The following is a 23,326-nucleotide window of genomic DNA, read 5'->3' as shown; positions in this document are numbered from 1 at the left end:
TTTAAGTAAACCCTATAGCTTATGCCTACGGATTTTATATACTTAATACTTTTTATAAATAGGGGGCTAGAAGGCACGATTATAGAAATAGATAGATTATAAAGGAGATAAATCCTTAAGGAGGTAAAGCCTCTAGGATTATGGAGACTATATACTATAGGCATATGCCTCTAGTATATAACTAATAGCTATCTAAGGGGTGTTTGGGAGTTGCCCTAAGGGTAACCTAAGGTGACTGCAATAATATCCCTTATATATTGTTAATTAGAGGAGGGAAGGGAGGAGGTAATCTATAAACTCTACATGGTGTTAGAAGAGTTAAGTAATATATAGATTATAGATTTAATAAAAAAGAAGTAGAGGAAGAAGTAAAGGAAGAAGCTTTACTACCTAATTAATGCGTAAAATATAATGTTATATTTTATATAGGTGGCATAGGAGAACGGGTTTATAGCGCGTAATAAAGATATTAGGGGAAATGCTTTATTTACTATAGTTAAGTAAGAGATTCCTATAGGTTTCTTATTGCTTAGCGTATAATCTTAGTTAAAGATTTAAATATCCTCAACTTCTACCAAAAGCTTTAACTTACTACTAAATCTTACCACTAAGGTAGCGAGCTGCTAGCTAGCTGCAGTCTTATAGCTAACTAACTGTCACAACTTTATAAGCTCGCTGACTGCTTACGTTATTAGCCTCTTGGCAGCGACGCTAACTCTTAGACACACTACTTTTCTATCTTAGGGATAGTGTAACATGTCCCGGTCTATGTCGCCAGATAGCTAAAAAATAGGCAGTCCTCGCGAATCTATTGTAACTGTGGCGGGATCTAATATATATACCCTTATAGATAGAAAATCGCTATTAGGTTAGTTAAAAGCGGTAAATAAAAACTAGTATTATTATTATTTAAGGGAAAGTCTTAGTAAGGAAAATCTAACTGATTAGATAACTTTAACCGGCTGTTAAAGTCCCTTTTTATCATGCATTACAATAACGTATATATATTATACTCAATAGCTCTTATTACATATAATTAAGACGCTCTTTCTCTACTATTTTATTTCCTTTTTTTAGGGAGTTTTTCAAGGGTTTTATTGAGGCCTAAGGCATGAGTAGGTAAGGGATTAGAGACAATCCCTTTTAAAAAGGAGGGGGGGGGGGTGGTATTAGGTAATGGTAGGTGACGATAGTGGTGAGAGCGGTCGCGAGAGAGTAGCTATTTTAAAGCCCTATTAGAGCCTAGAGGCGTACGGAGCCTACTTTTAAATAAAACACCATGCTAAGACTATATTATATTCAATATTCAATATTCAATAGAGCTTTATACTAATATTGAATATTGATAAATGCACTGCTCTTTAGGAGGTTGCATTGTTCTGATTTGGTGCGCCAAGGCACGTTATATTTGACCGCAGACTTGGTAACAGCAATCTGTCAAGCCAGAGTGCATGGTAGGTGCACCCGTGCAAGGTACTTCTAAAGGTCCGTGACGATGTGCAAGGTGCTCGGAGTAGTCAAAGCGGGCTTGACAGCTTGCTTGTTATCAAGCCTGTTTTGACCTGCCCTTTCATTTCATCCTCAATTAAAATCTCACGGTTGGCAAAAAAAGGAATTTTGAGTGGTAAACCAATCGCGCCGCGAATTCTACAAGTAAAGATGCATACGAAGCCAGAACGAAAAGGAAGGAGAACACTTCGTCGGATAAGCTTATTTGAAAGTGGCAGGAGCATTGGACGCTCTTTATTTATGAGCGAATGAGACGGGAGGGGGCTGGCATGTGGTGCAGATCGCAACATCGAAATGACATTGACATTGCACGAGTCGCATGATATTCTTGGTAGCAAAAAGCGAAGTCCGGACTTAAATTATTTGTATATAAATGCTGAGATATTCAAAAATTCTTTCAATCTCTACTGCAGCAAGATTCAGGTTTCTGTTCTCGTCCTTGTTCTGATTAGTGTTGTTGTCATTGCTGTGTATATCTTTGTGACCTGTCATGGCCTACTCTCGCACTTTACCGTGGAGCAATATAAAATTTCAGCATTTTCTCTTATTAAGCATCCCTCGTTGCAGCCGCCGCTTCGGCGCAGCCAACCGTTTACCTTATCCGCCATGGTGAAAAACCAGACAGTGGAGATGGACTAAGCGCGGAAGGCCAACAGCGCGCCCAGTGTCTGCGGTCTGTATTTGGGGCTAGCTCAGCCTACAGCATTGGCCATATAATGGCGCAGACTCCCAAGAGTGGTATGTTCTTCGTTTTTCCCTGTATAGTGCTACGTCTACATCGCTCTATCAGACTAGGCACGTGAGCGCTGCGAGTGTCACGAAGGGTATCTCGAATTTGTTGTGAATTAATTTTTCCAGATGGTAGCCGCCAGCGACCCTACGACACGGTGGCGCCGCTTGCGTCTGACCTTGGGCTCACGGTAGATATAACCTGTGACCGCGATGACTCGGACTGTGTTAAAGATGTGGTGGATGGATATCAGGGGAGCGGAAATATTCTGATTTGTTGGGAGCATGATGCGTTGCACGATATTGTAAAGACGTTAGGAGACGATGACGCACCAGATTATCCGGATAATAGGTACGTTAATTGTGTTCAAACTGTTGTGATTTGTTTGTAGATATGATGAGTCTTGTAATGAAAGTGGCGTAGGAGCAGTGTACGTCGAAACTGGACTGACGTTGGCACAGTTTCAATTTGATCTGGACAGATCCATATCCTTATTCCCAGATCACTAGTACGATTTCGGAGGACTGCCCTGGGTTGGATGACTGAGACATGAATGTATCAAGCCATGAAATTCAAGTTGCCTCTAGATCTATTAGCGCCTTTATAGGACCTAGGTTCGCTGATAGTGGACTATGCGCGGAAAGTTTTCTGGCGGCTTTGAAAGCCAAACAAAAATTGCTAGGAAATAAACCTAAGTTATACTTTTACCTTCCGCCGCCTCCTCCTGTTCATTAATTATGGCGGACACTTCTTAAGGCTCATTGCATCAGAACAGCTTCGCAAATAGCGTACAAATCTTGGTTTCCTTCACCGGTTTCAACATAACCATCCTTCGTCAACCTAGGAAAATAAAAATACACTTGGACTTCCAGAAAATTTGCCTATTGCTGAACACTTAGCTGCTGCAGGGCTGCAACCAACAAAATCACGCAGGTTGATAACGTCTTAAAATCAATTATCTTTGTGGCCACTATCTCTACAAGCGTGCGCAGTGAATATGCTAGTTTCCCACCGTGTAAAAATTCCTTTTTCGGTTCCACGTTATCCGTGTCTTGATATAAAGACGACTAAGTGGCCAATCCAAGCATAAACCAAATGGTATCGCCGGCTCTGACTTTGGCAGCCTTAGCAACAGTTTCCTAGCTGTATATTAATGCGGTTCAGATCGCGCCCTACGCTTGTGTCCTGCGCCTAGGGTTGCATGCAATCAACGTAACCATAATCGGCTTATAGATTTCGGTTCTTATAAAATCGCCCTATCTGATTCTAATTGATTGCATTGATTATTGTCGCTATATACTGACTTCTTAATTAGGTCAGTAGGTATAAATACAGGTAGATGGCGATCAAGAAGGAACTCTAGATAATATACACTGTGACGCGTTGCACGTAGTGACCTTGTTCGATTGGAGGGGAGTGTGATTCGACCACCAAATCCACTCTATACCCTAAAAAGCTGGTGGAGCTCCAGGACTCCAATGCAGCTCTAGATTAAATATATACTATATATAGTAAGTCTTAGTAATAGTAGGTGTTTAAGTAAAAAAGGAAATTTAATTAAGTTTACTAATTAAAGCCTAGATTACTAAGTCTAATATAAAGTCTCCTTTATTTTCTACTTTTAATATCCTTAATATCCTGAATATCCTTAAAGGCAGTATGTATTATTGTTGCTATTATTCTTATTATCTAAATCTAGTTTACTTAACTTTACTAAAGTATCCTCCTTTACTACTACTAGCTTTATAGTATTCTCCACTGCTGCCATTACTTTATAATATTCTTTATAACTTTCTTATATATAGTAACTTGTATTATTAAGGCTTCCTTTAGTAATATTAATAGAAGTATAGGCTTCCCTTTAATGATTTCTATTTCTAAATTGTTAAATAAGCCCTTAACTAAAGGGCTACACTAATAGTAAAGACATTTATTTACTTTAATAATATGTGAGGTAATAGGCTCCGCACTACCTAGCTATAGTATAAACCCTAAAAGGTAAGCAAGTAACTAGCAAGATGCTAGGTATGGCTATACGGAACAATATATATAGGCGAGGTAACTTCGTCACCTAATATAACATTTATTTATAAGTAAAAGTAATAGCCTTTTAAAAGGATCTTATAGCTATTAAAGAGTTATTTACACTTATCTAATATAGACAGTGCTATAAGAATACTAAAAGTAAATTAAGTAAAATTATATTAGTTATTGTAGTAATTTAGCTAGTATTATATAATATTAAAGTTATTAAAGTTATTAATTTCTATAAAAATTGTAAGCTATTACTAGCAGTAATTAATATATTATTATTAAAGCATATTATTTTTAAGCGCTTATAATTATAAGTAGAGATATAAGTCTTTAGCTTTAGTAATAGCTATATAAGATTTAGCGTAGTTACTAAAGAATTAATTATTAGATAATAGTATATAAATAAATATATATAACTATATAACCTAGGAAACCTCTTCTACGCCTTATACTAAGACACTCCTTTCCTTAAGGATTTGTCGTATAGTTCTTTAAAACCTATAAATATATCTTCTTATTAACCTTATACCTTACATTTAAATCTTTTATAAATCTTTTAGAAAGATAGTAAGTTGAAAATTTTAAATATGTTATTATAATAGATTTGTAAATAAAAAATATATCCTAGTATATAATGATGATAAAATACGCATATCCCTTAATACGGCAATTTACGTCTAATAAGAAGGCGGCCCGTGCTCACATATTTAAAGCCTTCTATTTATAGCATATTGGAATATAAGCTTAATCTTTAGAGTTAATTCACTTAATATAAGGTAGCTAATACTTGTTTTTTATTATAGAATAGTATTTTAAATTCTTCGTAAATATACACGTAGTTTTAAAAATAGTGTTCGTGTATAGACTACCTTCCTATTAGACACTGCCGTGTTAAGGAATAATTAGCTTTTAAAAATACTATAAACGACTCTACTATAGAGACGTTAGCTAGATTGGAACTAATTTTAAGAATAACCCCTAAGACCTAAGACGCCAATACTCCTATAAGTATAGAAAAAATATACAGTCTATATACTTAGGATTAATAAGAGCTAAATAAGGTTACTAGTATATTAATAAATAGTACTAACCTAAAGAAGTTAAATAAACAAGCTGAAAAATAGCTGATCTTTAAAATATTTATTAGGTAACGAAGTTACCTTACCTATATAAATTGTTCCGCATAGCTATAACTAGCATCTTGCTAGTTACTCGCTTACTTTTTATAGGTTTATACTATGGCTAAGTAGTATAGAGCTTATTACCTTGCGATATTTTAATTTAATAAAATCGTCTAAGTATAAATCGTATAGTAAGCGTATATATTAAGCGAACCTTAATGTCTTAGCTAAGATATTACTACTTAATATTAGTAGCACTACTTAGTAGTAATTTAACAATTAAAACCCAGTTTGAAGTTACCGGCGCCTACTATTGTAATGGTATAAAAGTTCCTACTTAAAGAAGGGAAATAGAACGAGATAAGTTTTAATAAGACTAGTAGAAGGAGAAGAAAAGGATAAGATTAAGGTTGTCTCCTATAAGGTTGCCTATTGCAAAGAGGTAGAGCTAAAGACTTATATATATAAAGGGGTGCTAAGGCACCCTAGCTGAGTCGAATTAAGGACCAGCCTATACTGCTACACTATAACTATAAGCGACGCACGCGATAGCTAAAGTAAAACCCTATGAATTAGTGTAAGCGTATTAGTAATAGAGTATATAATATAGTGTGGGAGGGTACAGGCTCTTTAAATAGGAAATCACAGTGTAGTCGGTTAGTTAGTTAGTCGTAATTAGTTAGTAAGAAAACGGTTAGTAAAAAAGCAGTTAGTAAGAAGAGAAAAAAAGAATGTATTCTAATAGCTTATAAGGTTTGTAATATAAAAGAACAAGGGAATCTAAAGACTCTATAAATAGAGGGAAATATAGTAGATGCTAAAACACTAGGTAATAACCGTTTTATATTACTATAATAGTTCTAAATATATATAACGTGGATTAAATAGAATAAAGAGGCACTTATAGTATAGAAGACTATAATATAATACTCTTAATATAGAAAGGCCTTTAGCTAGTTACCTAATAGCCTATTAGCTAGAGTCTCCTAAACAAGTTTTAGAACATAAAGGAAATAGTGGTAAAATATAAAGGAGTAGATAATAATAGATGCCCCTTAGGGACTTTATAGTAGAAGGGTAAAGTTTAAAATACTAGCGCGTCCGTAAACTTATTATAGTAGTAATAGTTCTTAAAAAGACTAAAAGTAAAGATATAGAAGACTGTAAGTAATTCGTAGGCACTATATAGGTAGGGCCTAGAGGTAGAGAGATAGAGTATAGTATTTTATTAAATAGAGTTTTCTCTCTATATATATAAGGCGTAATCTATATAGGCCTAACAGGGATCTAAATCGGATATTAAGTAATAAATAAATAAATAATAATAGATAAGGTGGAGGCGGAGTAGTAAGAGTAGACTAGCTAGTCTAAGATATATATTTATAACTCTACCCGCGTAATAACTAGGGGTATAAATATATAGTATAAGTTGGATTAATATACTTATATACTGTGTATTATATAATATATTATATATCGTAATCCTTAACGTCCTCTTAATTATTATGCTTATCGTCGCCAAATTTGGCTTAAAAAAGCCTCTATTAGATCCTTATTCTTCTTTCTAGTATAGATTAGCTATTATTACGGAGTGAGTACAAGCGGCGATAATATATAACAAGGTAGATATTATTAAGCTATGTATATAAACTGTATAAGAAGTTAAGACGTTACGTAAGGAGAGAAGGCAGGAAAATAGGAAGAAAGGGTATATATCGTAAACTTAGTTACTTAGTTAATATATACACAAAGTAGAATAGGATTTAGGTAGTAGTCCTAGCAGAACTTAGTAGGATTTAGTAAAACTTAGTAGAACTTAGTGGAATATAATAGAATATGGCAAGTTACCATTAGGTTACCGCAGATTACTATTAAATTGCCGTCTTATGGTCGGTCTTTAGTTGCTAAGTTAGTGGAAATAGGTAGACGTGTATAAGGTGTCATGGAGGTGTCCTATAACAGTACCCCCTCTTTAAATTTAAGCTTCTGCGAGATGGGGCTGTAGTAGTTCTAGGTAGAGTTTATAAAAGTCTTTTACGGCTTATATAAGTCCTATAGAGTTAACGGGTTCCTATAAGGGCTTAGTATAGCCTCTCTACTTTATAAGATATATATATTAGCGTTTCCGTTTATTATACTTAATATTATTAATTCTTTTAATAAAGTACTTATCCTTACCATCTACCTTAATTGGTGGGGGAGGGTCCTATATCTATCTAGGCAGGGCGTTTAATATAGGGGCAGTAGGGCGGAGGACTGACGTATAGAATATAGGGTGGATTTTAATCGTATTAGGGAGCTTTAGTTGGTAGGCATAAGAAAAGATAACCTTTTTAACCTTATAAGGGCTAGCATTCTTCTAATTAAGTTTCTTAGTAGGTCGTTTTGTGTTTAGATTTTTTATATCTAGCTAGATGAAATTACTAATTTAGTAGGCTGGTGCTAGGGTTTATTTCTTATTTACTGCGGATTTATAGATAGATTAAGCCCATGTTATCTTATTAGTACTATATTTCGTACTCGGTATAGACTATTTAAATACTTAATAACGCTATTTAGCCTCATAAATACTCTAAGCTCGTTTTAATATTATATAAATAATACCCTACGTCCCTATCTAGATATCTTTTATACTACTTATATTAACGATATCCTAATATATAGTAATAACCTAACCAAATATCGGAAATACGTTAACTTTATCCTATAAGCCCTACACGGAGCTAGTCTATAATTGGATATAAATAAATATAAGTTCTATAAAATAGAAGTCCTATACCTTAGACTCCTTATTTTTATAAATAGCATATAAATAGACCTAAAGAAAGTTAAGGTAATTGTAAACTGGTAAGAACCTAAGAACGTTAAGGATATAAGAGCCTTTATAGGATTTACCAATTTCTACTAACGGTTTATTAATAACTTCTCCGCCCTAGTTTTACCCCTTATTGCTCTAACCTAAAAGGATAAAGCTTTTATCTTTAATAAGGAATATAAGAAGGCCTTTACTTATCTAAAGGTTATGTTTACTACTGCACCTATACTTTAACACTTTAGCCTAGAACAAATAAGTGTTATAGAAGCCGACTTATCTAATTATATTACTAGAGGCATTCTGTCTTAATATAATAAAGAAGAAGTATTATACCCCGTAGTATACTTCTTAAAACAACTAAGCCCTACTAAATATAATTATAAGATCTATAATAAAGAATTGCTAGCTATTATTAAATACTTTAAGTAATAGCAACATAAACTAGAAGGCGCCGGATTTCCAATTAAGGTCCTTAGCGACTATAAGAACCTATAGTACTTTATAACTATAAAACAGCTAAGTTATTATTAGGCCCGCTAGTTAGAATATCTATTATGCTTTTAATTCTTAATTACGTACCGCCTAGGCGTTTAAGGTTAAAAGCCTAATACCCTAACCTAATGCTTGCAAAACGCGCTAGCCTTAGAAGAAGCGCGCTCTTACTAAAATCAGACCCTACTTCGCCCTAAACTATTTAACCCTTTTGCCGAAAACCTTACGGTATACGTCCTTAAAATAACTAATTAACTAATTAAACAGATTATAGTTAATAAATACCTAAATAACGAGTTTATCTAAGAAACGCTTAAGCTAATTTAAGATAGCGTTAGACGCTCTAAAAAGATTTCTTTAAGTAAATATAAAGCTTGCGAAAACCGCTTATATTACTAGAACCGTTTAGTTATCCCTAATTATAATAAGCTTAAGCTTAAGCTCCTTAAATATATACACGATCTACCTATCGCCGGCTACTTAGGCTAAGGAAAGACCCTAGAACTACTCTAACGGGAGTATTACTGGCTAAATATATATAATATAATACGAAGGTATATCTGTAGCTACTACACCTACTAATAAGCTAAAGCCTTATATAAGATATATAACGGTCTTTTAAAACCACTACCTGTTCCGGACCAAAGATAGAAAAATATCTTAATTAACTTTATTGTTAACCTCCCTAAAAGTAAAGGCTATATAAACATTATAGTAGTTATAGACCGACTATCTAAGATAAGACACTTAATCGCCTGTCCTAATATATTAACGCCTACTATCGCCTAACTATTTCTAGACTATATATAAAAACTCTACAGACTCCCTAAAACAATTATCTCCGATAAAGGTAGTTAGTTTATCTTAGCATTCTAGAAAGAACTAACTACTTAACTCCGCATTAAAGCACTATTATTTACTATATATTACCTAAAAACGGATAGTTAAATAGAACGCGTAAATGCTATAATGGAATAGTATATTTAGATATATATATTATATTTATAAGATAACTAGATTAACTAGCTCGTATTCGCCGAGTTTACTATAAATAATTCCGTCTTAGAAACTATGAAAGTCTCCCTATTTCTAGCTAATTACGGCTAGTACCTACAAATGGGTTTTAAACCCTTTAGTAATGTTCCTTGCCCTGCCTATTATACCTTATAAGTCGTAGAAGCAAATAAATTTATAGAAAAGATAGAAAAACTATAATGGTTTTTTAAGCTATTTATCTCCTTTTATTATACGGAGGTGGTTAAATATAGAGATAATATTAAGCTTTATATAGTAGCGAGCCTTACTTAGTTAGTTTAGTATCTTCTATATTAACGGGATCGGATATTAGTTCTTAATAGTAACGGCGTTAAGAGCTTAGTAGTCTATATAGAAGTATAGACCGCCGCCGAGTTTCTTAATAAAGATTACTAGTGCGGCTATAGGCGATAAGCTTGCTCTAATAAATCCTTTACTTAGGTTCTTATTTAAATACTTTTATAGCACTTAGAGTTTGTTTTAGGATATCCCGTATAGGGGTCTAAATCTAGGCTGCTTTTCTTCTTTAAGTATAATCTTATAGTTGTATAATCGGTATCCCAGTAGCTTATTAGCTTCTTTCTATAAGAATGCCTTTAGGCGGTTATAGTACTCTACTAGTACCTTTATAGCGGGGTTGGTATACTTCTTCGGTGCTAAGGCCTTCTTAATATTAGCTATAGTAACAGCAAAGATCGTGTGTTTAGGTTTCTTAGCAAGTTATACTAATAGAGTAGCTCCAATTATACGGATATCTAGGGTACTAAACTTATTTAGCTCGTCTATAGTTTCTTATTTAGGTTTAGGTTTAGTATTAGATACGGAGTTAGTATTAAATTTAGGTTCGGGTTTTTTAAGTATTCTTTTTATTATAGGATACTAGTCCTTCTAGTAGTTTTATATACTAAGCTTAAGTTTCTGCTTAATTTAGGGCAGTATAGTACTTAGTAATAACTTATAGAGTTTAGTAGAATTTTCAGATCTTTAGTGGATGTCGGTAGAATTCTTATATCGGTAAAATTTGGTAGAATTCTTGTGCTAGTAGAATCTAGTGGATTCCTCGGGTACGGGGTGGATAGTTGTAGAAATTTTAGACTAGTAAATTCTGGTAAATTTTTTAGATTTTAGTTCTAGGTCTAAGCAGCGAGTAATAAGGTACTTCTGCTTATAACAGGAGGTGGTAAATAGAAGTTTAAGGTTGTCTTAATTAATGGTTACCTTATATAGTTTTATCTAGGGTTGTTTAAGGATTACTAGGTAACCTAGGGTAGTAATAAAAAGCTTAATCAGTTCTTTATAATTTAGGTATTAGAGTCCTAGGGTTACTATATAGGTAATACGGCTTAAGACGGTGCGCTTACTATTAAATCTAAATACATTAATATGCCGGTTAAGGGGGGTTAGGGTAAAACTATTATCTTATATAAAGATCTTATTAATAAATCCTATGCCGCTAACTCCTATATTAATTAGGATTTAAGCGTTAGCCTATTAACTATTCTGCCAAAGACGGTAGTTAATAGTTATGCTACGGTCCTAAGAGTTAGAGTTTATAACGTTAAATACGTTTAATAAGATCCTATAGCAGAGCTATTTTAGAGAGCGACTTAGCTCCGGAACCTTCCTTTTAGAGGTAATTAGGGTAAGGTTCTTATAGAACGTCAGTTAAAGCTTTATCCTCGCAAATGGTGCTTACTAATTATTAAGCTAAAGCTAGATAAAGATTAGAGACGGTGGCTAGAGGATTAGGGCGGTGGGCTGCTAGCGTTAACTATTTATAGATCTTTTTAAAAAGGGGCGGAGCAGTAGTTAAAGAGGTAGGAGTTACTTCTATATTTAAAGTAGAGGCCTAGCTTAATACGTTATTCTTATTTAGAGAACCCTAGTGGGGTATATCCTAGGGTCCTAGTGTTAATATCTATGGCGTTGGGGTGCTTAGGCTAAGATAATGACTTAGTAGACGTTTATAGGGTTGCCGTATTATATTAGGGGGCGGGCTTTGGTGTTAGGCGTAGTATATTATTATACCATTTATTAATAACGTTTACGTAAGCATTAAGGGCTTCTAGTAGGTCTACGCCTATTAGGGAGGTTTTTAGTTTAGGGCTTAGAGATTTAACGAGGCTGTTGATTAGTGCGGAGTCGTTCCAGCCTGTTTCCCTTATATAACGGTTAAATTCGGAGAAGTATACTAGAAAACCTTTCGTTCCTTAAGCTATATAGTTTATCTTTCTTTAGGCAGTAGCTTAGTAGTTTAGGTTACTATATAAGGCTTTAAGAAGTACAACTAGGCTTTATACTAAGTTTGGCTAAAGAAGTTTAATAAGGTTAGCTGCTTCTTCTCTTAGTCGGCTTAAGGCGTAATAGAGTCGGTTAGCTTTAGTTAGGTAGCGGTTAGCATTACTAGTTAGTTTATTTTTAAGCTAGCTTAAAAATAATTAGAGTTTTTATTATTTATTAGTAAATACTAGGAGATCTAGTAGTTATTCGGATCGTTTTAGTATAGTAGTTAGTTTAAGGTAGACAGCTGCTATAGGTTTAGGGCTTACATTCCGCGTGTTTATCTCTAGAGATAGTATTCGGTCTTAAGGCCCTAACATAGGTATCTTAAGTATACGGATTTCCTCTTGGAGGTTCTTAATTAATCGCTAGTATTATACTTCTTATTCGGCTTATTATTAATTTAAAGTAGCTTAGTTTTGTATAAGGGTATCTATAAAAGACTTCTATATTTCTACTAGTTATTCTTAAAGTGCGGATATAATACTAGCGGCCGTTATAGGGGCTTTAGGGTCGTTCTATATTTTAGAGGTAATATATAAAGTTAACGTAATATAATATTACAGAGTAAGTATAAGCGGCGATAATATATAGTAAGGTAGATATTATTAAGCTATATATATAAACTGTGTAAGAAGTTAAGGCGTTACGTAAAGAGAGAAGGTAGGAAAATAGGAAAAAAGGGTGTATATTATAGACTTAGTTGCTTAGTTAATACGTATATAGAGCAGAATAGGATTTAGGTAATAGTCCTAGTAGAACTTGGTAGGATTTAGTAGAACTTAGTAGAACTTAGTAGAACTTAGTGGAATATAGTAGAATATAAGAAGTTACCGTTAGGTTGCCGCAGATTGCTATTAAATTACTATCTCGTAGTCGGTCTCTGGTTGCTAAGTCGGTGGAAATAGGTGGACGTGTATAAGGTATTACGGGGGTGTCCCGTAACAGCTATAGAGCCTTATATTTAGTAACAGTAGCCCTTAGTTAAACAATTTAACTAAAAAAAGTGCTTAAAATACTGCGCTAAGCTTGTGGCAAAGACGAGTATATAGCTTAAAAAAAGAGTATAATAAACGGCATTGCAAATAGATGCTCTGCTCTAGTAATTTGGCATAGGTAAGCCATCTTAAGGAAAGATTCTTTATTAAGCTATTTACTAAGTATATAGCCCGTATAATACGTAATATAAGCCTTTAGAATATATATACACTATATATATATATTTAGTTAAAAGCGCGTATTAATTACGCTAATTAAAACGCGTAGATTTATACCTAAAAAAAGGTAAAAATACGTTAAAGTGGCCGTGGGTATTACTTTAAGAGGTATTATAAGGGGATAACCTAAGCGGGCTGCCCGCCCTCTCTATAAGCGCCTTTTATTAGTACTTACTCGCTATATTAAAATAGATACTTATTTAGTATAATTAATATTTTATTAGGCCTCTATCTACAGCAATTATAGCAAGGTAACGCTCCCTTATATTGCCTATATACTTTATAAATTCTTTAGGCTTAGGCTTCTCCCATTCCTCCTTAGCGTACTACCTAGCTTTCTCCTTTATTATAGGAAACTGGCGTTATATTCTCCTTTTTAACAGCCTTTAAATATTTTTAATAGGGTTTAAATTAGGGGAATTCGCCGGCTATTTTATTATAAGTATCCTATTCTACTCTTAGGCTAAGCGCGTTACTTTTACTAAGTAAATTAAGGTATTATCCTCTATAAGGATAGGCTGGTATTATAGTATTTACTATAATTCCTATGCGAAAGTTTTAATATTAGGGAATATATATATCTAGCAGACGTCGCTATTTATTATTTTCCTTTTATAGCTAAGCTTAATTAACTAGTCCTTTTTAAAAATAACTAAAGGCCCCTTATTTCTATAAGAGATACTACTATAAATTATTTAGCTTAAATACTCCTTAAATTTAGAGATATAGCAATTAATATTATATTTCTCCTTAGCACTTCTAGTAATAAAGATCTAGTCTTTACTGGCTTAAGTAGACACTTTATCTATCTAAATTACTACTGCCTATATCTTAAAAGTCCGTTTTAGGTAAAAATAGGCCTATTTTAGCCTAGCCTCTTATTATTTAGGTATAATAAGCAGTTTCTCTATAGTAATACGGCGGAAATAGCCCTCTTTTTAAAAGGCCTTATATAAGGATTACTTATAGGTAAAAACGCCCTCTAGGAAAGTAATCTTTTTAAATAGCTTCTATTGGTAAAAGTAATTAAGCTTAGCCTTAGTAATAAGGCGCTGTCTTATTAAAGTATTAATATTTAGCTTTTTTCCTTACTGCTTTTAAGGGATATATAGATTTTAAAGAGAATTTAATATAGTTCTGCAAGGTATACTAAGGGAGGTAGCAATTCTTTAGTAATTCTAACTAGTGTACGGAGATGCCTTTTTAAAGTCTTTACCGCTAAGAAATTGACCGCCCTGGCTTACCGCCTTCTAAATCTAGATATCCTCCTATTTATCCTTAGGTGCTTTTAAGCGTCTTAGTGCCTCTATAGCACCCTCCCTATACTTACTACCCCCTATAAGCTTAATAACCTCTTTAATATACCTAACAATCCGCTTAATCTAAGCCCGAATCCTCCACAGCTTAAAATCTCTCTATTATTACGGACGCTTTAAGTATAATGTTACGACTACTTAGGGAAGAGTTAGAAGAAGCTAGTTAGTTAATATAAGCACAGTTTAGGATAGAGCTGGTCGAGCTATATGACGAGGAATAGTAACCGAGGTTATATAACGTAATCTATAACAGAGCAGATAAAGCACACATATATTACGTATAAGAAGGATTTTATAGGAGTATAGTTGTGTATTTAAGGACCCTTAGTCCCTACCTAGATAGTTCCTTCCTTATAGTAATTCTTAGAATACAATTAGAGTTAATCTATTAGGCAACCACTCCACTAGTTATTATTACGTTATTAACTTTAATTTATATCACCTACATACCTAGCCCATTAATAAGCCTATTATAGTACTTGCTATAAGGTTCCGTTATATAATCACTACCTAGTTATAGTATTAAATACAAAAAGTTAAATAACATGCCACTAAAAGCAGCCACTATAACGCTATCGACGGCGGCAACTACTTTAAGATTAGGTAACGACACTAGTATAGCAGATACTAACTTATAGCAACCTATAATGGTCGGATAGCTATAAGAGATAGTTAACTAGTTAACGGAAAATAATATAATATTAGAAAATAGGATTAACAGGATAGAAGCAGCAAAGATTAAGCTACTATCAATTAAAAGGTACTTAGGAAAAAGATTAAAACTTAAAGGATTTCTTACGTAAATGCACTTTAAGGTTATATAAGAAGGAGCTAAGCTACTAACACCTATAGATCAAATAGCATATACGGGACTATTCCTATTAGGAAGGGCACTTAAGTAGTTTAAGCCTTATCTTATAGAAATATAAGTAAATAAAATAATAACCACTAATTAAGAAGTACGGTTTATATTTATAAGCTAGGAAGGGTTTACAGAGCAACTTATACAAATATTTAGAGACCTAGAGGTAGTAACCACAGCGGAAAGAAAACTCCAAAACATTACGTAATAAACCTTAGTAATTAAGTATATAACGTAGTTCTAGACATTAGTAATATAAGTAAAGTGGAATAATAAGGCGCTTATAGCATAGTATAAGCAAGGACTTAAGGCTAAAGTCTAGAATATAATTATCCTATAGAAGATGCGGAAACCCTACAGAAACTAATAAATTAAGCGATTAAGATTAATAATTAGATCTACTAAAGGGAACAGGCTAAGAAAGGTTAGGATAGAGTTTTATAGTTATATAAGGCGTAAAGCACGTAACAACTAAAGCTAAGTTAAAAACTATAGTATAGCGTAGAGCTAATAAACCTAAGTAGTACTAAAAAATCTAAAAGATGGAATAAAAAATTATAGAAACTTAGAGGATAAGGATTAAGTAATTAAAGATCTAAGGAGTAGAGGCTAAATTAGGGATCTTAGTAGCAGAAGACATTTAGGCAGACTCTATAATAAGAAAAATAGTTTAAAGAGGGAGCTTATATAAATTATAGAAAATAAGGTTATTACGTTAAAGACTATAGAAGTGGTTAGAGTTACTATATAGTAAAAGAAACGAGACTAGTAGACGATATATATATATAGAGGGATAATAATATACTACAAGGAACAAAAGAATGTTTAATTAAAAGTTTTACGTTTTATTATAATAACATATACCAAATTTATAAGGACGCTAAGTATGGCGTAAGCTATTAGCTATAAGAGCTATATTTAGCAGAATATAAAGGAACTAATAAACCAGTTTACAGATCGGATATTAAGGATAATAATTCAATATAGGCGAAACATTTTATAATAATAAGGTAACGAAGGCAGCTTACTAGGAGTATATAAACCTTAGAGATATTATATAAGAGGTAAAGGATAATTCCACTATAGAATAGGGAACATTAGTAGGGATTAAGACCCTACTAGATATAATATCTATCGCTTCGCAAGACATAAGAGAAGTAGGGTAGTAAACCACTTTAGCACTTAATAAAGGTAAAAGGCCAAAGGCTTAAGATTCTTAAGACGAGATAAGAGATAACTAAGATTCTTAAGACAAGATAAGGCAAGCTTAAGGACCTATAATAAACGATAACTAATAAAGCAGAGTAATAGCTTAGTTTAGCGATATACAAATAAGCTTAGGACAAAGTTTCCTAAAAATATAAGATTTTTAAGAAGAGATAAGTGAGATCTAAGACTCTTAAAACAAGATAAGAACACTAGTAAAGCCTAGTTAAACTAAGGCTAGAGCTAAGCTTAAGACAAAAGCAAGCTTAGGATTAAGAATCTTATAAGACTAAGATTTTAGCAACAGAATAAGGACCATTAAAGAAATTGCGAGTAAGGCTCAGCAATAGGATTAAAACGTTAATATTAAGATTAAGAAGTAAGTAGACTTTAAGGATCTATCTATAAAACGCAAACTAAAAGAAACCATAAAAGAGTTTAGGTAAAGAATTATCGCATAGTAAGAACAGAAACTAAATAAGAGATCTAGCATATTAGGACGTATAAGGGACAGAGTACTAGTATAAAGAATTACAAATAGGCCTAGAGCAGGCATACTAAAAGCTAAGTAGCTTACTAAACTGGAAAATAAAGAGGATCTAGGGATCCCTACTAGGTTTAAAGAACGATATATAAAGGGCTATTATAATACAGTAATAAGAAGATACTTCCTTATGGATAAGCCGTATACACTCTAATAGCTATACTAAAAGTGGTACAGGTAGCGACATAATGACGAGTAGGAAGATTTCTATATGTAGTTAGATAAAAGAGTTATTTAAGACTACCCAATTATAGAGAAGGCTATAACTTATATTAAAGGAGCCTTAATTATAACATTAAAGGATCTAGAGGAATAATTAGAGGACTAAAGAAGTAAAAGGCATATCTTAGTACCTGCGAATAAAGTTATAACGTTTAGATTAGCATAATAAAGGTTTAAACTTAAGGATAAAGATAAGCTAAAAGTTAACCTAAAACACCTAGCATACTATACGCTATTATAGATTATATACGTAGACGATATATATAAAATACACAAGAATCTAAAGGAAAAGAATTGAAAATACCCTATAAGGATGTATTGGGCGCTAGATAAGCAATAATATATAAATGCTAAGTATATACATAGTTAGCATCTAACGGAAGTTTAAGAGTTAGGAGACTTAACGCTTTAACTAAAAAGATTCCTTATGGAAGAATACTTAGACAGATAATAGTAATAGAAATACCTAAAGAATATATATCTATAGTATATTAAAGACAAAAAACAAACTAGGCATTAGCTAAAGAACAAGCTAAATGCAATAGAATTAAGCAGCTAATAGTTAGGAAAACTAGAGGCCTATAGGACTAAAGGGAGCTAGTAGTAGAGCCTTAGACCCTTAAAGGAATTTAAGGATAATACCTAAATTTATAAGTTAAATAGTAAAATTAGCAGTTTAAAGCGCTAATAAATAGTAAAGCAACGCGAAACCATATCTTATTAGCAGTAGTTAAGAGAATGGGATTACCTTATAGATAGAAGGAGCAACCTTACCTATTAGTTATAATTTTAGGAGATCCAATAGCCTACGGAGGAGGGATTATTAATCTTAAAATAGGACCTATTTAGATAACCATTAAAGGAAAACAAATCAAGATATCTTTTAATATCCTACTATTAGGACGGGATAAGGTAGTATTAAGGATGCCTTAGTTACAGGAATATAATTTAAAGATTAATTAGATTATAGGTTAGGTTAATATTAAAGATACTTAACGCCATAAGATATAATAGTAAACTAAGTTAGTATAGTACTAAGTCGGAATAATATATAAAGAGACTAAGCGAGGCTTAAGTTATATACTAAAAAGATACTATAAGTATAGTGAGAAACTATAGAGCCCAAAAAGTAAAAAGCTAGCAAATTATATAGCCTAGGATTATAAAATAGAGTTAGAACTAAGAATAAGTCTAAGGTTCTTTCTAACCTATAAGCTTACTAAAGAAGAGTTAAGAGCACTTAAAGAGTTTGTCTAGGAAAACTTACGAAAATGATATATTAGACTATTATAGTTCTTAGCGGGTTATCCAGTACTATTTATACTAAAGAAAAATGGAAAACTTAGGTTATACATTAACTATAGGCAGTTAAATAGCATTACTTAGAAGGATAGGTATCCTTTACCCTTAATTAGCGAAATCTAAGATAGGATAGGCAATGCATAAATCTTTACAAAGATAGATCTAAGATAGGCGTACTATTAGATTAGGATTAAGGAAGGTAATAAATAAAAGACAGCCTTTAGGTTAAAGAAAGGACTATACAAACTATTAGTTATATAATTCAGACTTATAAATATACTAGTAACGTTTTAGAAACGCATTAATAATATATTAAGAGAATACTTAAATAAGTTTATTATAGTATACCTTAACGACATTATTATCTACTTAATAACTAAGGAAGAATACGGGGAATATATTAAATAGGTTTTAAGGAGACTATAGGAGGAATAGATGCTAGTAGCAATTAAGAAATATAAGTTCTTTATAAGGAAAACCAATTTTATTAGATTTATTATTAAACTAGGCCAACTTAGTATAGATCTAAAGAAGATCGAGGCTATAGTAAATTAGTAAGAACCAGAGAACGTTATATAGTTAAGATTATTTCTAGGGTTTTGCAATTACTGTAGAAGGTTTATAGCATAATAGTTAAAGGATATTAAACCATTTACGCGATTAATAAAGAAAGAAGAACTATAGGTATAGGGAGAGGAGTAGCAAGAATTATTTAAAAAAGTTAAAAAGTTGTTTACCCAGGAGCTAGTTCTTAAAATCTATTAACTAGGATTAGAGACGGTTATAGAAATAAATATATTAGACTTTATACTAGGGGCATACTTTATATAAAAACATTAAGATAAATGGCACCTAGTGGCATATTATAGTCGGAGGATAACACTACTAGAGTTAAACTATAACATTTATAACAAGGAGTTATTAGGTATAGTTACAGCACTAAAGGAATGGAGAGCATTCTTATAAGGCATAGAGAAACTATTTATAGTTAAGACGGATTATAAAAACCTAATAGGATTCCTAATAATAAAGGAACTTAACTAAAGATAGGTTAAATAGGCAGAGATACTTATAGAATACCATTTCGAGATTTAGCACACTAAAGGGATAGACAATATATAAGCGGATGCTTTAAGTTAAAAAGCTAAACTATAAAATAATAAAAAGCTATTAAGAGCTTTACTACAAAAAATATAGATAGATTAATTAGGTACAATTATCTAAAAATTATAGCAATTTAAGAAAATAATAAGCTAGAAAGAGTCTATAAGACACTAGAAAGCTTTTAGGCATAAAGGATTTTTAAAGCACAGCTAGAAGAACAGTTAGAACATCTAGGAGAAGAAATACTATATAAATATAGAGAAGTAAAGTATATCCCAAAGAGTATAGCAGAGCATTTCGTGGAAGACTTCCATAAGGGAATAACTTAAGGATATAATAGGGCTATAGGCTTAGTATTAAGACTTTAGGAAGAATATATTATTAACGGAATCTAGAGCTTAGCACGAAAAGTTATAAAAGAGTATTTAAATTGCTAAAGGCATAAGCTATATAGAGGGCTATAACCTATTAAAATACTAGAGAGACTATAGGAGGTCATATTATAGGACTTTATTGTTAAGTTACTAAAATTAAGAGATCCTATTACCGAACAAGACTATAACGCGATTTTAGTAATAGTAGACAAGCTTATAAAGTAGGGATACTTTATAGCATACATAGAAGAAATATTAGTAGAAGATGTCGCTAAAATCTATATTAAAGAAGTATTTATAAGATATAGAGCACTAAGTAAAATTATATTAGATAGAGATCTAAGATTTATAGCAGTATTTTAAGAAGTATTCTTAGCGGAATAAGGAGTTAGAGCAGCAACTTCTACCATATATTATTTGCAAATAGACGGTTAAATAAAAAGATTAAATTAGACACTAGAACAGTATCTAAGGCATTATATTAATTATGCGCAGAATAATTAGGTATCGCTATTACTAGTTATACAGTTTATATATAATATAATACCATAAAAAAAAATAGGTATATTACCATTTAAGGCAAATTACAGATATAAGCTAAGAATATTACTATTACTATAACAAGTAAAGAAAACGAGTAGCATAGCTAAAGAAAGAATAAAGACGTTAATAAATCTTTATATAGACCTTATAGAATTAATAAAGAAAGTATAAGAGAGAATAAAAAAGTACTATAATGCTAAGAGATCTAAGGGACTAGATTTTAAGGAGGGAGATAAAGTATAGCTACTATACAAAAATTTTAAGAGTTAACGACTAAGCAAGAAATTAGGCTATGTTAGACTAGGACCTTTTAAAATTAAGTAAAGGATTTTACTGGTTACATTTAAATTAAACCTACTAGCTAAGATAAAAATTTACCCTATATAGTATATTGCAATGCTAAAGCCAGTATATGGGAATATTAAGCCACTAGTTTACAAAGTAGACATATATAAAGAATAAGAAGAGATTAAATAGCAAGTTTTGAAAATTATTAATTATAAGGATATTAATAATAAAATATAGTATAAGGTAAAATAAATAGGCTATAATAAAACTACCTAAGGCGAGTTTTAAAAGGCGGGGAGATAGATTACGGGATTTTCTCAAGTTAAGTCTTTCTTAAGTTAAGTTTTCTCCCTATATATAAATAAGGAGTAGTCTACGTGGGCCTAATATGGATCTAAATTAGACGTTAAGTAATAAATTATTATTATAATAAGACTACCTAGGAACTACTAGAGAACATAAAGAACGCTATAGGAAAGGTATAGGAGTATTAGAAGAAATTAGGTTAGGCAGCATTAATAAAGAAAAATTACTAAAGAATAAGTTACTTAAGGGGAACCTAAGAAGAGCAGTTACCAAACTACTTAAATTTATTTCCTTCTCTATTAAAAGAGAATCCGTTTTTTTATTACTAAGTTCCTATAAACCTTATTTTATAAGTTTCTACTCCTTAAAATAGACCTTTTTATAAACCTTCTTAAGACGGATTAACTAAGTAGATGCCGTAAGATAAGACTTAAGGGCCCGTTACTAAGTATTAGTAGCCTCCTATTTAGCATTATAAAAATGGTATAACTTCGCTAAAGTAATAGATAGTTTATTATCTAGCCGCGTAGCAGTAGATTAAATATAAGACCCTAAAATAAATTAATTAGGAAACTAGACAATTATTAACAGTAATAAATCGCGTATATTTAGTATTAGAGATAGAGCGAACGTTATAGGACAAATAAATATTCGCTTTAATGCACTCTAAGTAAGAGAACGGTTATCGCGAAGATAGGTTCGCTAATATAACATAAACTAACCCCTTTTTAGGATAATGAGAATACGGAGACGGCATAATCTCACTAAGAGACAATATTGTAGCAACAGTGCGAGTATAACGAGTAGTTAAGGAAGAAGAAATTACTTTAGGTATAATAAGTAATAATATTAACCAAATTAATTAGATAGATATTATACCTTTAATAGATAACTTAGAAATATTAGAAATCTTTAAAAAATAAAGATAAAGAGAAGGGAGATAGTATTACGGACGCTCTAAGTATAATATTATAACTATTTAGGGAAGAGTTAGAAGAAGCTAGTTAGTTAATATAAGCACGGTCTAGAATAGAGCTGGTTAAGCTATATAATGAGGAATAGTAACTAAGGTTATATAACGTAATTTATATAATTTATAGGATCTATATAATCTATAATAGAGTAAATAAAGTATACGTATATTATGTATAAAAAGGATTTTATAGGAGTACGGTTATATATTTAAGGACCCTTAATCCCTACCTAAATAGTTCCTTCCTTATAGTAATTCTTAGAATATAATTAGAGTTAATCTGTTAGGCAACTACTCTACTAGTTATTATTACGTTATTAACTTTAATTTACATTACCTATATACCTAGCCCATTAATAAGCCTATCGTAGTACTTGCTATAAGGTTCCGTTATATCTATACCGCCTACTATTCCTTCCTTATAACCTCTCTCTACTATAGCGCTCCCTTACGCGTAATGACCCTCTTTTATAAGGCCAGTAAGGCTAAATTATATTTAGATTAAAAGAGTTACTATACTAAAGAAGACGTTAAATATTCCATGCGTTATAGACGGTTAATTAATATTAGTAGGCGTAAGCTAGAGCCTTATCGTCCTAGACGATTATATTAGGCCTCTCCTTAAGGTACTCTTAAGTAAAAGGTAGTAGCTTTAGTATAAGAATTAATGTTTAATATCGCTAGTAATTAATACCTTTATAGTCCTTATTTTGTATAAGCCTACTAATCGCTTTAATAAACTTTTATTCTAGCTTTAGTCTAGGAAGTTTACGTAACCTTATCTGTTTAATACCTATATTAAGCTTCCACTCCTACTATATATAAGGCTTAAGCTTCTTATTTAGCTCGTTAATTACAGCCTAAGCTTTCTTCCGCTCTATAGCTATTTTTAGCTACTAGATATAATAAGGTCCTTTCCTATTATATAAAAAACAGCCAGAGAATATAAACTCTAAGTAGCCTTTTTAGTAGTTAAGTATATAGCTCTTAATAAAGCGCTTATTTATAACATATTAAATTTAATATCTACTACGGCGATAACCTAAGATATAA

The 23,326-nt window shown here is 32.1% G+C and overlaps 1 protein-coding gene across 1 annotated transcript; it reads left to right on the top strand.

Moving 5' to 3' along the window:
• Window positions 1-1,803: 1,803 nt before the first annotated feature.
• K441DRAFT_687305 (uncharacterized protein) lies at window positions 1,804-2,785 on the top strand (the record flags this gene model as incomplete). The annotated part of the gene is made up of 4 exons (XM_067652084.1): window positions 1,804-1,855; window positions 2,062-2,247; window positions 2,368-2,590; window positions 2,701-2,785. 4 exons carry the CDS (start codon window positions 1,804-1,806, stop codon window positions 2,783-2,785), a joined length of 546 nt encoding a protein of 181 aa, XP_067503905.1.
• Between the last annotated feature and the right edge of the window lie 20,541 nt (window positions 2,786-23,326).

The sequence above is a fragment of the Cenococcum geophilum genome (assembly GCF_001692895.1).
Source record: "Cenococcum geophilum 1.58 unplaced genomic scaffold K441scaffold_22, whole genome shotgun sequence".
NCBI classification, from domain to species: domain Eukaryota; kingdom Fungi; phylum Ascomycota; class Dothideomycetes; order Gloniales; family Gloniaceae; genus Cenococcum; species Cenococcum geophilum.
The sequence above is the reverse complement of the archived record's forward strand: the minus strand, read 5'-3'. Positions and strand labels throughout refer to the sequence as shown.